The sequence below is a fragment of the Mesoplodon mirus genome (genome assembly GCF_964341445.2).
Source record: "Mesoplodon mirus genome assembly, chromosome: 4".
In the NCBI taxonomy this organism is placed as follows: Eukaryota; Metazoa; Chordata; class Mammalia; order Artiodactyla; family Ziphiidae; genus Mesoplodon; species Mesoplodon mirus.
This window is the reverse complement of record NC_138979.1, coordinates 25,755,018-25,772,402: the sequence shown is the minus strand read 5'-3', so window position 1 is coordinate 25,772,402 and position 17,385 is coordinate 25,755,018. Positions and strand designations below refer to the sequence as shown.

Below are 17,385 nucleotides of genomic sequence, written 5' to 3'. Positions count from 1 at the left end.
TGCATTTCTCTAATTAATGATGTTGAGCATTCTTTCATGTGTTTGTTGGCAGTCTATATATCTTCTTTGGAGAAATGTCTATTTAGGTCTCCTGCCCATTTTTGGATTGGGTTATTTGTTTTTTTGTTATTGAGCTGCATGAGCTGCTTATAAATTTTGGAGATTAATCCTTTGTCAGTTGCTTCATTTGCAAATATTTTCTCCCATTCTGAGGGTTCTATTTCTTTAATGTAACTGTATGAGATGATGGATATTCGCTAAATCTAAGGTGGTCATCATTTCACGATGTACACCTTAAACTTATACAGTGCTGTATGTCAACTATATCTCAACAAAACTGGAAGGGAAAAAAAAAATCCCCAACAAATAGAAATGCTGTGCACATGTGGTATAAGCATTTTTAACAGTACCATTTAATAGCTCTCCAAAACACACGTACCAATTTATATCCCCATTGGCAGTCTGTGAGTTCCCATTTACCCATATGATCTATCAACATTAAGTAACTGTCAGACCTTTGCATTTCTCTCATCGTTAGTGACCATCCTTTCCCGTCACAGGACATTTGAGGTTTCCTCTTTTGTAAATTTCTTGTTCATTGTCTTTGCCTGTTTTTTTAACTGGGTTGTTAATCTTTTTCTGAAAGATTTATAAAACATCCTTATATATTTCGATCACCATTTATATCAGTGTTGCAAATGTCTTCTCCAAATCTGTTAGCTGCATGTTGAATTTTTTTTAATTTTGTTTAAGTATAGTTGATTTACAGTGTTGTGTTAATTTCTGCTGTACAGCAAAGTGACTCATTTATACACATATATATATTCTTTTCCATTATGGTTTATCACAGGATATTAAATATAGTTCCCTATGTGCACATTGAGTTTCAAAATGTAAACTGCGAGGACTTCTGAATCGATTACTCCGAAATAGGTGGTCCTATCCCAAAGTCAGAAGAGAATCATTTACATGGCTGTAAGATCTACACACATCAGCAAAGCCACAGTACAGTTATACATACAACTTTTACATTTGAGGAGCATGTCTCAGTTTTCAAGGCATCTTCTGATCACCTAATTTTGGCCTCACAAAAACATCTGAGCCTAGCGGGGCCTCATTTTCTCATTGTTAAGATTCAGTGGTTGATCATCAACATCCTTTCAATGATCAAAGTCTGACCTTTGATCCCTCTCCTGCAGCTGGGAAGACCCAGGCTCAGAGTGCTGGAGAGATGTCTTCAGCCTCACCCTACAGATGGGTCTAGACTGAAGAATCTTATGTCAGTTACATCTCAGTAAAGGTGGGGAGGGGTAGGTACAAGAGGCCCTAGAATCTTAAGTCATCTGATCCCTTGGGCAGGGTCTCTCCGCATGTGGGTGGCATTGAGACCAGCACCAGGGACAGAGAGGCGGGAAGATGGGAATGTGAGACAGACATCACTTGACCATCCAAAACCCAGAGGAGATGACAGTGGCCCCTCTGACTCCCATAGGATGAAGCGCGCACACACACACACCCCAGTAAGAAAAGGGCCATGTGAACACGAGGATGGACTCTCTCCAACAACCTTTATTGAGCAGTGAGTATGGGGACCGGATTCTGCCCTGAGCACTCCGCGTGTGGAAATGTTAGCAACTGTCATGGCTAGAGGCAAGTTCCTGTTACAAAGATGAAACGGCAGAACACAATGCTCTTTTTAATTTTATTAGTACATGCAGATACACTGATTTACCCAGAACATGCATGTACACCTGCAGCCGAATGGGAGGGGCTCTTATCTCCACATACGATGAAGCACCATCATAACAACAGCCAGAACCAAGGAGCTGGAAAATACCCATGGCTGCCAGCATGGAACTTTCCACCAGATCTGGGCCCCACCCAAGTAGACCTGTCAAGAGGTGCCTCTGGTTGTGAGCACAGCTGGCGTGACCTTGGCCCATCCCGGCTCACTCTACTCCCCACACTCCTGGGGGAATCTGGTGAGGTCACATTTCTGGGGACGATGGCTTCAGGCTTGACCCTCAAGAGGGTTCACAAGTGGTACCTTCTCCATTTCCCCTGAAACCAAATAGACCTCAGCTACTTACACAGAAGTCCTCTAGTTTAACTCCCGGGTTTTGGGTTCGTTTTTTAAACTATGATACAGAATCTTAAGCAGACAGATGCAGTCTAAACATACTACGTCATGTTACCTCATGGTTTATCATGTAGAATTACTTGTTTCTATTACTAAAGAAACAAGATTGTGAAAGTTTCTTTCCCTGCCTTGATGGTGAGTCACATTCTTAGCCAGTTCAAAACACTGAGGCAGTGCCTGAAGCATAACAGATGTTCCTTAAGTATCTGCAAAATGCATGAATCCACGGTTGACAGTACCCACCAGGTGCCGGCGACCTCTTCTGCCAATTGCAATTGCAATTGCAGAGCTTCAAGGAATGAGCAAAACTTAGGGTGGGAAAAGGATTCATTTGGCAGCTGTAGAGAGGTGAAAAACAGTCTCTGAAGAGCTTCCTAACAGTGCTTCACATTGGATCACTACCCCTGGGAAGATGTACTGAGATGCCTTCCTTTTACCTGTTGCTTTAGAGACTTGTTAATGAAACCTAAGTGTTACGGCATATGTGTCTAAAAGTTTTTGCTTTATACACTTTTTAAAAGAATTGAGACCTCAAAATAAAGAAAAACTTCCTCGGAAACACTGAGCTTATTGTGGGGAATAAAAAGCCTGAGGCTTCCCCACTAAGGCCTGTATAAAGCCCCCTGAGCGATGGGTACACCTGGGCGCAGGTGGGTCTCGGAAAGTGCCAACTGTGGCTTCAGAAAACAGCACCCAAGTGGCAGGCTGTCCCCAAAGTGGCGTCCAGGCCGCAGTCAGGACCCCCCCTCCCAGGGCCCCACCCCTCTTCAGCACAGGTCCTCCTTTTGAACACCCAGGGCCACCTGGTGCTGAAGGAATCAGAGATGGCGCCTCCCGGGCGTGTGGAATCAGCATCAGGGCCCTGGAACCCCAGCCCCGCCGGGCTCCTTTGTGCTCCTGGGAGAGGCTTTCCTGACGATCCCTCCGAGGGAGGTCTGTGAAGAGAGACAACTGCACGGCCGGGAGGATGCCACAGTTAGACTGAAGTCCCAGGAGGGCCAGCCCAGGGCCTTCCCAGGGCCTCAGAAACACCTGCCAAGGGTCTGCAGAGAAGACGAAACAGGACGGCCCGGAGGGACTCCAGTTCTCTACAGCAACAGCATGGCTTCAGGCACCCAGGGCAGAGTGACCCCGTGGCCCAACGCTGGGCTCAGCAAGGCCAGCAGCCCGGTGTCACCGGCCCACCCTGACCCCGTGTCTGCAGCTCAGTTGTAGGAAAGGTAGTCAATGAGCCGGGGAGGGATGTTCAACCTGGCAATTTTCTCCAGCCCCCTGACGCCAGCCGCCCTCCTCAGGCTCACCCTGCAGAGCTGGGACAGGCTCAGAGGTGTCTCTGGAAAAAGGGGACAAGACGCACGTGAGGTTAGCTTAACTTAAGGAAGAAGCACAGCATCCTTCAACTTAACAAGTACCAACATGGAACTGAAAACACCTCCCTTTTCCTGAAGAGAGGCTGAACCCTGAGTACCTTCTCTGGAAGGTGACCAGGAAGGACAAATAGGGACCGAGAACGGAAGATCAGGAAATGGAATTCAGGTCCTGGCCACTGGGGTTTCACTTTGTGAGCTTTCGGCTTTGGGGGTTTTGTGACTTTTTCCCCCCATAACGTTATAACTCAGCACACAGATTTGCCAGCAAAGCACTAATCTACAGCTAGTAGGCTTGTTTGTCAAACTTCCAGACAAATGAGGGCTGGGGGAGGGTTCGGGCGGGCAGTGCTGGCTGCCCACCCATGCTGTTCCAGGCCACAGGTTCTGTTCTGCTCCTGATCGCTGCAGGCCACAGGGACCCACGGAGAACTGACCCACAGGGGCAGATAGTCCACAAATGCACATCCTGGTGACACACAGTCAGGGCCACAGGCCTGAAGATGAAGCCTGGAGCTATAGCTCACGAGGGATGGACACCAGGGCCAAAGAAGGAAAGTGCCTGTAGGTCCCTGGCAGCTGGGCCACGGGAATGTGTACAGAGCAGAGCCTGGCCCCGAAGGCTGCCTTTAGGACCATCTGTGTTTGATCAAAGTATAAATCAACCAAAGAAAGTATTCTCAACTTATGAAACATTATGAAAGACAAAGCTCTCTGAAAGAAAAATAAACAGAATTACTACTGACATTCATTTTCCCATTTACTTCCTCCCCCAAATTATTATTATTATTATTATTTTATTTTATTTATTTATTTTTTTTTTCCCCCGTACGCGGGCCTCTCACTGCTGTGGCCTCTCCCGTTGCGGAGCACAGGCTCCGGATGCGCAGGCTCAGCAGCCATGGCTCACGGGCCCAGCCGCTCCGCGGCATATGGGATCCTCCCAGACCGGGGCACGAACCCGTATCCCCTGCATCGGCAGGCGGACTCTCAACCACTGCGCCACCAGGGAGGCCCCCTCCCCCAAATTATTTGAATGCAGGAAAAGAAACACCTTCTAGGAAATGTTTCCCCAATAGACGTGGATGGTATTTGCCTCTAAACTCATGATGGATTTTGGTTGGGTAAGGTTGGCAAAATGTGGAACAAAGGGGCTCTTTTTCAATTGATAAGTGTGTGAAAGCCTCTTGTGACTGTAATTCTATGTAAACTCATTTAAAAATGTGTCCCAGAGAGGAGGTCTTGTCTTAGCCAGATGGTTTGTCCTTTGTTTCCTGAAGAGTGAGGGCTGCATCTATATCATCGGCCTCATAGGGACCCAGTCTGAGTCAAGAAACGACTGACTCAGAGATGAACTGATACGTGATCAGAACAAAGCCCTCCTGCACGAGGTTCCCCTGCAGACCTTAGTGCAGGCGTCACACAAACGACACACACTCACTCTCATAGTGCTCCAGGCACTTGGCGGGGGCACTGCTGCTCCATGTGTAGTCGGATGGCTTCCGCCCCCGGTTGTCCCGGGCATAGATGTTGCCTCCAAACTGGATGAGCATCTCAATGAGGTCCACATTCTTCACCTTGGCTGCATGGTGCAGCGCCGTCTCGTGGAGCTTTGCCGCGTTCACATTGGCCCCTGCAGGTCCGGAGCAGGAACAAACGTCACCAAGGAGCACAGGACACAGAAGCAGCAACCCCTCCCCAGGAACAAAATCAAGACTCTGCTGCAGCCTTTTCAAAACCTTCTTCAAAATCCAAAAGCACTGATTCCTTTTATTTTTCCCTAGGAAAAGAGAGCTAAAAAAGAAGTATAACTGGAAACAACCAAAAAGAAGAAAAACAAGGCAGAAACCTTCCCTGTGAATTCAGAGGCTGCTCTAACGCCCTATGCTGTCTGTCCCCAGGTCCTGAGGCTCTGGAAGCTCAGGTGAGTTGCTCAAGCTCTCCTGCCGTCCTCCACGTGTACACACACACACACCATGGACACACACACACGGACACATACCACAGACACAGGCACACACACGTGCACACAGGTACACAGTTGCACACACCTCAGATACAGACGTGCACTCAGGCACACACATCACATGCATGCACACACCATGTACACGCACACACCACATACACAGGACAGTGGCTCTAAAAATGTGTGTTGTATGAATGAATGAACATTAAATATAAGAAATCTTTTACAAAAGGGAAGCTCAAAGGGAAAATAGGGAATGTTCCCCCCAAATTCCCTGAAGTTCAGATAGAGAGGAAGTATAGTAACTGTGAATTCAGCTCTGCCATCCACCTCGCTCTCGGGATGACAGCAGACATTCAGAAAGATGCAAACAAGTGACAGCTAAACACAGCATTTTTAGACGCTTTTTAAAAATAAGAGATGTTGATAAAAATATGATCTGTGTAAAACACCATTCTCAGGGCACGACCGTCACCATTCTATACAGTGGGATCCCCTGGAGCCTCAGAATGTTTTTTAAGAAAATACCAACTTCTTTGAGGTCTGCTCCCAAGTGGATAAGGAGGTTACAAGAGAAAGGGGATGGGACAAAAGTATTTTCAAGAAGCCAGCAAAGAGCCCAGGGTCAGTGAAGATATTCCCTCAAATAACAGATTCAAATCACAATCAAAATATTATCAAGGTGAGGCTTAAAAAAATCAGATCACCAGTATGTCACTGTAATAAGAAATTTTGAGGGTCAGAACAAGAGGAAATGAGGGGGTATAAGGCTATTAGATTTTCTAGTCCCACAGCTCAAAAATACTTGAAAACTTCTGCTTTCTGACTTAAAATCATATTAATCCCCTAGTAGAATATAAGAACTATGTTCCTAAAGCGGTCTGTGTGATGCTAAGAAAATAGCAAGCATGCCAACACGTAACACACGTGAAGAAAAGCTCCCATACTTCCCAGAGTCAAAACTCAGACAGCAGTTCAGTAGAAAGAATCCGTCAGTTAGGAAGCAGGATAAATTACCTAATTATTTAACTTGGCAGATATGTATTACAAAAATAATAGTAAAAATCAACACATGAAATAAAGAAGCATTTTCCCCACAATCTAACCGATCTACCACATCAGGGGTTTCTTCCAATATGGCTGATACGAATAAGTAATGTCATAGTGTTGCAGTCATAATGCAAATATAAATTTGAACATTAAACTTGTAATGAAAAATAAGTTGCAAAGTCTGCAGAATCTAAAGTCCCTGTGGCTTCCTCTCAGGTCATTAATTCTCTCAATATTCTTGCCAATCAGGGAGGAAAGAGGCTGTCTCTATTTTAGGGATGGAGAAGGGTGGGTGGGGAAGCAGAGTCACTCTCAAGGTCAAGGAGAACCAGCCCACTGTGGGTTCTCGGTACACAAGGCTTGGCGGGGTGACTGTTCCAAGGGACAAACGGGATCTGTTTAAAATGTGCCTTGGTATCACTGGATTGGATGCAGAGAGAGGGCTGGTGACTAAGAGGGGCAGCTGGCATCTCCACAGAAGCTGGAAACAACGGACCAGAGCTTCCTGGAGCAACACGGGTGGGTCTCGAAAATTCAGGAATGGGTGAGCAAACAGGAAGGAGAGTCGAATCTATAACAACACCATTTACCGTGATGAAAAATTCATGTCTCAACCAATAACACAGATACTCATTAGAACAGTGGGATGGGGAGGGGGCAGAGGAAAGAAGGGACAGAGAAGCCAGGGAGAAAGTGGCTTTATGGGACTAACGGTGACATTGCCTGGAACTGAGGACAAAAGCCAGAGCCAGCAAAACACCTGACACCACCTGGGCCTTAAAAATCCTCAATTCACGCGTCAGAGAGAAGGGATCAGTGTTTGCTCGTGATCAAAAGCCTGATTTCAAAGCAAAACAGGATTAGAGTGGATTCAGTAAAACCTCAGGGAACAAGGACAGGGGCTGTCACGCGCCCATCAAGAACCCAGCACGACACTATGGAGAACAGTATGGAGGTTCCTCAAAAAACTAAAAATAGAGCTACCATATGACCCAGCAATCCCACTCCTGGGCATATAGCCAGACAAAACTCTAATTCAAAAAGATACATGCACCCCTGTGCTCATTGTAGCACTATTTACAATAGCCAAGACATGGAAGCAACCTAAATGTCCACTGACGAATGGATAAAGAAGATGTGGCACATATATACAATGGAATACTACTCAGCCATGAAAAAGAATGAAATAATGCCATTTGCAGCAACATGGATGGACCTAGAGACTGTCATATTGAGTGAAGTAAGTCAGACAGACAAATATACGATATCACATATATGTGGAATCTAAAAAAATGATACAAATGAACTTATTTACAAAAACAGAAATAGAGTCACAGATGTAGAAAACAAACTTACGATTACCGGGGGAAAGGGAGTGGGGAGGGATAAATTGGAAGATTGGGACAGACACATACACAATACTATATATAAAATAAGATAACTAATAAGGACCTACTGTATAGCACAGGGAACTCTCCTCAATACTCCGTAATGGCCTATATGGGAAAAGAATCTAAAAAAGAATGGATATATGTATAACTGATTCACTTTGCTGTACACCTGAAACTAACATAACATTGTAAATCAACTATACTCCAATTAAAAACTTTTTTTAAATATACACATATATAAACATAGAACACCGCGCAATGCCCGGGACGGGGTGGCAAGCACAGGGGCTTGGGATTTGCTCACTGAGACAACGGCAGAGACGTGAGGGACCAGCACTGCTGGGAAGGTGGACGCCCCTTCTGAACGCTCCCAGCACGGTTAAATATTCACTGCCGGGGACCAGATTAAAAGTTACCTCACCAGGGCCTCCCTGGTGGCGCAGTGGTTGAGAGTCCGCCTGCCGATGCAGGGGATACGGGTTCGTGCCCCGGTCTGGGAGGATCCCATATGCCGCGGAGCGGCTGGGCCCGTGAGCCATGGCCGCTGGGCCTGCGCATCCGGAGCCTGTGCTCCGCAACGGGAGAGGCCACAACAGTGAGAGGCCCACATACCGCAAAAAAAAAAGAAAAAAAATAAAATAAAATAAAAGTTACCTCACCAGAAATAACTGGACTTTCACTCCCTTGGCCACAATCCTCTGCAAAAATAATCCACAGCTTGGCAGCTTGACCTCGCTGCCAACAGAAAGCCTCTGTGTCCACCCCAGGGGGCACCACGTGGCCCCGACGGCTCTGCTCCTCCTGCGGAGCCAGGACCCTCTCCAAAATCGCGCGCAAAAGCACCTGCACGCGTATTTTTCTAGAGATGTGGTCCATAGCTTTCATTAGACGTTCCAGCAAAAAGTGACAAATCACTACTCTAAAAAGAAAGCATATGCTGTCCTCTTCTCTCTACTTTTCTGTATGTTTGAGATTTTCCATAGTTAAAAAGTAGTTTTCTTTAAGAAGAAAAAAAGAATGCATGTGATCTAGGAAGGGCTGTCAAGGAGACCATCTGAGATTACAACAGAATCGGATGAAATCTGGAGCTGGTGGTAGACGCTGACACCTCAGGATCCTGCCCCAGGGGAAATCTCCTCAGCCCTCACTCCCAGGGGATGGAAACTCCCTTTGTAACCACCGGATCCCCTGCTTAAGGCCGTCGTGGACATCATGGCTGCCTTCCACCCAGAAGCTGCACCCTGCAGTGTGGGGCAGGGGTCCCGGGGCAGGGGTCCTGGGGCAGGGCTGGGCCCTGACTGGGTGAATCCCTCTCCTCAACCCAGACCCCAGCGGCTCAGAATGTGGCACAATCCAGCCAAAGGGACGGGATAAGGTTTGGACATGAACCCATTTCAGGCCGATGGGACACGGAGGAGGTGTGACGGGGAAGTTTCACTCTTCTGAGGGGAGGAAGCCATCAGAAGCCTCATGAGTCAAGAATCTGCATTCTAGCCAAACTCTGCTGCTGCAGCCATTTCTCCCCTACTAGGGACGCCGGGCGTGGGATAAAGGGAACGGTGAGGAAGGCAGAGATGTAAGATTCAGAGGAGGTGAGTTCTTGCTGACACTGCTGAACCCCCCACGTCAGAGACCCTGAAATCTGCTCTAGTTCTGATCCTCTTGGTTACTGAACCGGGAAACTCACCCACCCGGGGGTTGGGGGGAGCTGGTTTCCTACTTCTTACAAAGGAGTCATCACTTACACAGGGTCCTCAGGACACAGAAAGGACAGTGGGTTACACCACTCGCTTGATCCTCTCCCCTCCAACCACGAGAAAGGAACCAGAGAGAAAACAGATGAAGGTGTGCTGCACATGTGCACCCCAGGCGCCCCGCGGAGGGTGGCTGTGCTATGAAATTTTTATTTTAATAAGCTCAACAGGGCTCCCCTGGTGGCGCAGTGGTTGAGAGTCCGCCTGCCGATGCAGGGGACACGGGTTCGTGCCCCGGTCCGGGAAGATCCCACATGCTGCGGAGCAGCTGGGCCCGTGGGCCATGGCCGCTGAGCCTGTGCGTCCGGAGCCTGTGCTCCTGAACGGGAGAGGCCACAACAGTGAGAGGCCCGCGTACCGCCAAAAAAAAAAAAAAAAAAAAATCTCAACAGGAACAATAGGTAGATGCCGTTGGCAGAAACGGGATCCAACCATCCCATGAGCGACTCAGCTGGAAGACCCACTGTTTCTAATCTAGATATTTAATCTTTGCATAAAAAACAAAAACTACCCCAGTGACTAACCTTACACAAAATGAAGCGTGTTCACTGAAAAGACTTAAGAGTGGCACGTTAAAGTGAATAAGACTCAGTAGTAGAAAACTGTATATAACTGATGCTCAAAAGACTGTCATCCGGAAAGAATTCATCCTCTATTTCTGAACCATTTTGGTTTTTCCCTAGGTTGCCCCCAGAATGGACAAGACAGCTGAGCTAAAATGTTCCCTCAACAAAACATTTAAGTTGGGGGCTTCCCTGGTGGCGCAGTGGTTAAGAATCTGCCTGGCAATGCAGGGGACAGGGGTTCGAGCCCTGGTCCGGGAAGATCCCACATGCCGCGGAGCAACTAAGCCCGTGCGCCGCAACTACTGAGCCTGTGCTCTAGAGCCCGCGAGCCACAACTACTGAAGCCCACACGCCTAGAGCCCGTGCTCTGCAACAAAGAAGCCACCGCAATGAGAAGCCCGCGCACCACAATGAAGAGTAGCCCCCGCTCACCACAACTAAAGAAAGCCCACGCGCAGCAACGAAGACCCAATGCAGCCAAAAGTAAGTTAATTAATTTAAGAAAAAAAGAATGCATTAGATGTGACCCTACTTTATAAAGAAAATCTTGAAAAAAAAATTTAAATTGGGTTCATAATAACTCCTTGCCCATAGCCGCTTTGGCTACATTTTAAAACTTCTGTGGTTGACAGGTCCTGACTCTAGCTTCAGTTGGGCAGGTTGTTTGTTTGTTTTTAATAAATTTATTTATTTATTTTGGGCTGCGTTGAGTCTTCGTTGCTGCGCGCGGGCTTTCTCTAGTTGTGGCGAGCAGGGGCTACTCTTCGTTGTGGTGTGTGGGTTTCATTGCGCGGGCTTCTCAGGTCGCGCAGCCCGGGCTCTAAGTGCACTGGCTCAGTAGTTGTGGCTTGCAGGCTCTAGAGCGCAGCCTCAGTAGTTATGGTGAACGGGCTTAGTTGCTCCGTGGCATGTGGGATCTTCCCAGAAGAGGGATCGCACCCGTGTCCCCTGCATTGGCAGGTGGATTCTTAACCACTGCACCACGAGGCAAGTCTCTTGGTGGGTTCTTTTTATTTTGTTTCTGTTTTTCACCATGGGAACCTCTCTATCCTTAGGACACCTGACAGCCTCCTGGATCCTGACGCAACTGACGCGCTTCCCCTGGACCCCATCTCCTGATTCAGACCAGGCAGGCCTTGGGGACAATCCCCTGCGGCTGCCAAAAATAATCATTCGTGTTCATTGAGCACCTACTGTGCAGCAAGTACTGTGGAAATGTTATCACGAATCCTCCCAACAGTCCTGCAAAATAGGTTTTAGTTGTCCGGTTTTATAGATGCAGAAACTGAAGCCCAAGGACTCAGCTGACAAGTGGGAGAACCAGCTGCAAACCTGGGCTGCCTGACTGCACCAGTCAGCTCTCTGCCAGCTCGCAGCACAGGTGAACACAACGCACCAGCAGTGAGCCGGGCAGGTATAAACGTGACGCACCTGCGTTGAGCAGCATTTTGACGCAGTCCAGATGCTCCCGGGCGCAGGCCACGTGCAGAGGGGTCCCAAAGTGGCAGTCGTGCGCTTCCAGGTTGGCCCCAACGTCAATAAGAAGCCTCACACACTCAGAACTTCCTTAAAAGAAATGGAGACGGAGGAAAGGCATCGTATCACATATATTTGAAATAACAGGCTTGGCAGACACGCGGCTGCTGGAGCAGGTGAGCCCCGAGCTTGGCGGCAGCAGGAGGGAAGGGAAGTGGGCCTGCATCCTGACCAGGAGCAGTGGGTCCTGGACACGGCATGGGTGTCCTTCCCCGGGGAGCTCAGTGGCCCCCCGAGCTCACCAGGCAGTGGGAGAAAGGGAGGGAGGGCACGGCCGGCGCCCGTGCTGGGAGGACACAAAGTTGGGCTCACCAGCTGTGGACGCAGAGAAGGCTCCTCACTGCTCTCCAGCCCTCGGGGGAAAAGGAAGGGGCTCCCCACCTCCAGCTGCCCCCCAAGCTGTGTCAAGAACGCCAAGCCGCCTGGATGAACTTCCCTAAACTTCCCCACTGCTCGGGTTCCCAGTCCCCTCCCAGCAGATGCCTTTCTGGCCTCTTTCCCGGCTCCTCTCCGGCGTCTTTAACTCCGGTTTGGGGTCAGCTTCATCCCATCCCAGACTCCATCCTCTCTCACCCCTTGATCATGCGTGGCTGTTGGTACCGCCTCTCCACCTCCAGCCCTGAAACCGAGCCCCACCTCCACCACCAGGCGCTGGCCCTTCTCGGGTGAACATGCCCCCCATGACAAGGTCCTCCCCCCACTCCCCAGCCAGCCTCCTCCTCACCCTGAGTTGGTCTTGACGCCGTGCTCTCCTCTCCCTCACGTCAAATCCCATTGATTCTTCCCTCAAAGCTCTGCACATGAATCCATCCCACCTGGGCTCCAAGAGCTTTGCACTTGGGTCACTGTGATGGCCCCCAGCTCATCTCTTCATTTCCAGGATACCCCCCCATTTCATATTGGCAGAATATGCCACCCCAAAATATGCCACTTTGGCATAAGGACTATTTGGAGCTGAAGACAAGTAAGAAGCAGCAGATATAAGAAAAGCTCTCTTGTCTTCCCCATTTATGTCCCTAAAAGCAGGACATAAATGTATAAAGGTGTCCCCTCCCGTCTCTACCAGGAAGGACAGAAGTTAACCACCAGGAACAACTCTAGACCCTGATCAGCCCAGAGCCGGCACCAGAGGAGTCCACACTGCAAATCTTACTAACTGGCCTTTGTCTCCCAGGAGTTCCCCGCTGTATTTGCCTTCATATAACTTACCATCCCTAGAAGCTCATGGTCCTTTTCCTTGGTCTTGTGTCTGCTCGACAGAATTACTGCTCTTTGTTAAGATGCTACATAAACCCCAATTCTAACCACCCTTTGCCTGAGCTCTCCCGTGTGTATGTGCAATGCACACACTAACTTCCACTTGTTTTTCTCTTGTTAATTGGTCCCTTGTCAGTCTCATCGGCAGGGCCCTGGCCAATGAACCTAAGATAGGTGAAGGAAGAAAAATAAGTTTCCCTCCCCTACGCTGCACATGGATGGCCACTAAACGAACCTCTCAAAAACGTGTTCTTATCATTCAGCATCTGCTCAAAAACCTTCAGAGCCATCTGTAGCAATTCCCAGTGCCTGTGGGCAACCAAGGTGACCTAACTGGGATTCAGGGTGAGGGCAGCAAAGACTGGCCCTGTGTGCAGCCGCGGAAGAGCCCACACCCCGCACCCTAACAAATGCAGCGAAGACCAACACCACGCCGACCAAAGCACAAGACACAAGTGTGCAAACCTTGCTCAAAACAATCGAACCCAAACTCCCTGTTCTGTCATCTGAAACACTGCCCACCAGCTGGCCTTGCCCCAGATTTCCAGTTCTGCCTGTTGTAGCTCCTCTGCTGGGTGTGTCTGACCCAGCGAGGCTGGAGCAGCCTTATCCTCCCACCATCTGAAATCCACCTATTCTCAGAGGGCAGGTGAAAACCCACCTGCTCCCTGAGCCTCGAGGACCAGCTCTCGGCTCGAGAGTTCCTGCCTGAGGGTGCGTCTGGGCCTCATCTCCCCACAAGATCAGGGGCCTGCAGGCCAGAACGACAGCCACTAAGTGAGCGGCTGCCGAGGGCACCCATTTCCAGGGTTAGCATCTGAAAGGCACCGAATCAGCTAGAAATAGAACCCTACCTTCAGCCCCCAGCCCTGGGTGAGGACTGTATCTCCAGGAGGAAAAGCATCAGATTCCACGGCTGACGGACCAAGAGCCAGACCCAGCCTGGGAGCCCCGCTTCACCAGCGGATGGCTTCCCCTCCTGGCTATCACCGCTACCCGACTCACCACTCATGCAGGCCTCATGCAGCGGGGATGCCGTGTACAGGGGCGGGTTGACCTTGGCCCCGTGGGAGAGCAGGAGCTTCACGCAATCGATGCTGCCCGAGGCACAGGCGTCACAGAGCGGGGTGCTGCCATCGATGTTGCGGGCGTCCACCTTGAGGGGGGAGGAAACGAGCATCAGAGGGCAGAGGGCAAGGTGCAGGCCACTCGCCTTCTCATCCTGATGCACGTTCATCTTTGAGACACCACGTAGTTTTTCGAAGTTCTTAGGTTTTCTATTACGTGCTGAGGTGCCGTGCCAGGCAAGGGGGTTCAGAAATAGAAAGTAGGGCATGTCTACTGGCTGCCTGAGTACAGCGGGCGTGCAACTGGGGGCTTTTTTTTAGTTCAGTCTCACTCCGGCCACCACCCCAACACCTAATAAGCACAGGCAGGGTATGAAAACGGGCTTTAACTCCAGCCTCAGCTAGGAGGTGTGCCTGAAACTGTTTTAACATGCCTCCTCTAGTTGGAAAATCATAAGGCAGGAAAAGGCAACTCCCCAAACTGGCAGATTCTGCTTAGAATTTGTCCAAATTCAGCTGTTTACTTGGGTTCATGCTGAAGCTTGTTCCATTGCCTCTGGAACCGCCGTCATAGCCAAGTTCTGGGAAGAGTGAGCGGAGCACAGCCTTCCCTTCTTCCTCACCCCCCACCGCTGTCCCAGGGCAGCTCCTACCAACTCGCCCAGCCGACTGGTAAGTACCCAGCAATTCTACCAGCCGGATACCAGACACCGTGTGCTGGGGGCTCCACATGGGCTGCGGTGAGAGTACATAAACTAGGGGAAAGCAGCGAATCAGAATCTTGTTCTTGTTCCTCTTACCTGTCCTTCCAGAGCTAGGTTGCCAGCATCCCACTTAGTCATCCTGCTCTCTGAGCCCAAAAGGCTCCTGCCGCCAAGGCCCCGCCAGCCCCGTAGGCAGCCCGCCTGTGTGTCCACAGCCTGCCTGCCCACGTGCAGAGCAGAGCGTGCTATCGCTTTGCCAACCCGGCCTTCTCTTCCACCACCAGTGACCTCCCAACAGCCAGGTCCACGAGCACCCTCACCAGTCCTCAGGGCGTGGTTGCCATGGAGACCAGCCCTCCCTCCTCCTCCGGCCCCCACTACAGTCCACTCTGGTTTCCTCCTTCCTCTCTTTCTCAGCCTCCTGCAGTGGTTTCCTGTCTTCCCATGTGTTGCATAACACAGAACGCTCTTCCCAAGCCTCTCTCTCTCTGGAGCTGGTCCCACCAGTCTGGGGACCATGCTGTGGGTGGCTCACCTGGGCCCCGGCGGCCAGCAGCAGCTGCACGCACTGCGCCTGGCCCTGCAGGCTGGCCGCGTGCAGGGGTGTGATGGAGTCCACCATGACCTGGTTGACGCAGGCCCCGCTCTCGATCAGCTGCTGCAGCTGCCGGGTCTCCCCTCGCTGGGCTGCCTCATGCACGGGGGTGCGCTCCACCCAGAAACCTGGAAAGAAAAACGTGTGGTGCTAAGAGCACGCCACTTCTGTCCAGGTCAGATGAACCCCAGGACCCTTTACGAAACCCAAGCCATTGTATACACGATGGTGTAATTGGTCCAAACACCCCTACTCAAAACCCTTGAGTGATCCCCACTGCCCGGGAGTGGAGTCCAAGTCTTTGGTGAGGCCTACAAGGTCCTTCATGATCTGGAGCTTGCTCACCTCCTTGACCCATCTGCCACCACTGCCCTACACAAGCCCACTCTCCAGCCACACAGCTGGCTCACCGTGGCCCCCTGCCCTTGCACACCTGCATCTCTGCATATATTCTCTCTGCCTGAGAAGCCCATCTTTGCCCCCACCCTGATCATCCATTCTGTATCTCCTGTTTAGATGTTATGTCATCCACGTGGACCCATTTGAAATAGCTCCTTCTCCGGAAGACACATCTCCCACAACCCTGACATCTACATGCTTATAATGCAGCACGTATACTGTCCCTGCTCCTGGCCTGGGAGAGCCTTCAAAGTAGGGACTTGATTTAATTATTCAATTTTAGCAGAAATCTCAGGATTTCCTACATACAAAATCATGTCATATGCATTTAGATAGAGGTAGCTTTGCTTCTTTCTTTCTAATCTGAATGCCTTTTCTTTTTCTTGCTTAACTGCCTTGGTTTGAACATCTAGCCCCACATTGACCAAAAGTGCCGAGAGGCACCTCCTGCCATGTTCCTGGTCCTGGAGCTTTGTCCTTCACCACAAACCATCACGTGAGCTGTGGGTTTTCATAGATGCCCTTTATCACGTCAAGGAAGTTCTCTTCTATTTCTAGTTTGTTGAGTCTTTTTATCATGAGAGGGTGTTGCATTTTGTCAAGTACTTTATCTGCATCTATTGCAAAGATCATGCTGGCTTTTTTTCCTTAATTCTGTCAAAATGCTGTATTACATTGATTGATTTTCAGATGTTAAACCAACCATGCATCCCTGGGATAAATTCCACTTGGTCACGGTGTATAATCTTTTTATACATTGCTCAATTTGGTTTGTTCATATTTTGAGAATTTGGGGGTCTACATTCATAAGTGTCATTTTTCTTGTGATTGATGTATTTGTCTGGTTTTGGCATCAAAGTAATACTGGACTCAGAGAATGAGTTGGGAAGTATTCCTTCTTTTAATTTTTGGAAGAGTTTATGAAGAATTGGTATTAAATCTTTAAATATTTGGTCAAATTCATCTGTGAAGACATCTGGGCCTGAGCTTTCATTTATTTAAGTTTTTTTTAATAATTCAATCTCTTCATTTGTTATAAATCTATTCAGACTTTTTTTTTTAGTCCGTTTTGGTAATTGGTAGTTTGTCTTTTTAGGAATTTGTCCACTTAATGTACATTATCTAATTTGTTGGCATACAATTTGTTATGGACTGAACTGTGCCCCCTGCCACAAAATCCATATATTGAAGCCCTAACCCCTAATACCTCAGAATGTGACTGTATTTGGAGATGTAACTTAATTACAGAAGTAATTAAGTTAAAGTGAGGCCATTAGTGTGGGCCCTAATCCAATCTGACTGGTACCCTTATAAGAAGAGGAGATTAGGACACACAGACACCAGGGATGAGTATGAACAGAGGAAAGACCATGTGAGGACATGCAAGAAGGTGCTGTCTGCAAGCATAGGAGAGAAGCCTCAGGAGAAATCAAGCCTGCTGGCACCTTGATCTTGGACGTCCAGCCTCCAGAACCTCAGAAATAAATGTGTTATTTAAGCCTCCAGTCTGTGGTGTTCTGGTATGGCAGCCCAAGCAGACTAATAAACAATTGCTCATAGTACTCCCTTATAATCATTTTATGTCTGTAATGT

The 17,385-nt window shown here is 49.1% G+C and overlaps 1 protein-coding gene across 3 annotated transcripts in view; it reads right to left on the bottom strand.

The window, feature by feature from the left end:
• Nucleotides 1-1,274: 1,274 nt before the first annotated feature.
• Nucleotides 1,275-17,385, bottom strand: part of ASB13 (ankyrin repeat and SOCS box containing 13) — a 28,469-nt gene continuing 12,358 nt past the window's right edge. For 2 of the 3 annotated variants that reach the window (XM_082618171.1, XM_082618172.1), the window contains exons 3-7: nucleotides 15,334-15,521; nucleotides 14,033-14,183; nucleotides 11,666-11,800; nucleotides 4,949-5,140; nucleotides 1,275-3,473 (exon numbers count right to left, since the gene is read on the bottom strand). In XM_082618171.1, the coding sequence (XP_082474297.1) occupies nucleotides 3,346-3,473; nucleotides 4,949-5,140; nucleotides 11,666-11,800; nucleotides 14,033-14,183; nucleotides 15,334-15,420 (693 nt within the window). In that variant the 5' untranslated portion in view covers nucleotides 15,421-15,521 and the 3' untranslated portion in view covers nucleotides 1,275-3,345. The remainder of the gene's footprint in view (nucleotides 3,474-4,948; nucleotides 5,141-11,665; nucleotides 11,801-14,032; nucleotides 14,184-15,333; nucleotides 15,522-17,385) is intronic. The other variant, XM_082618170.1, reaches the window with a different exon arrangement.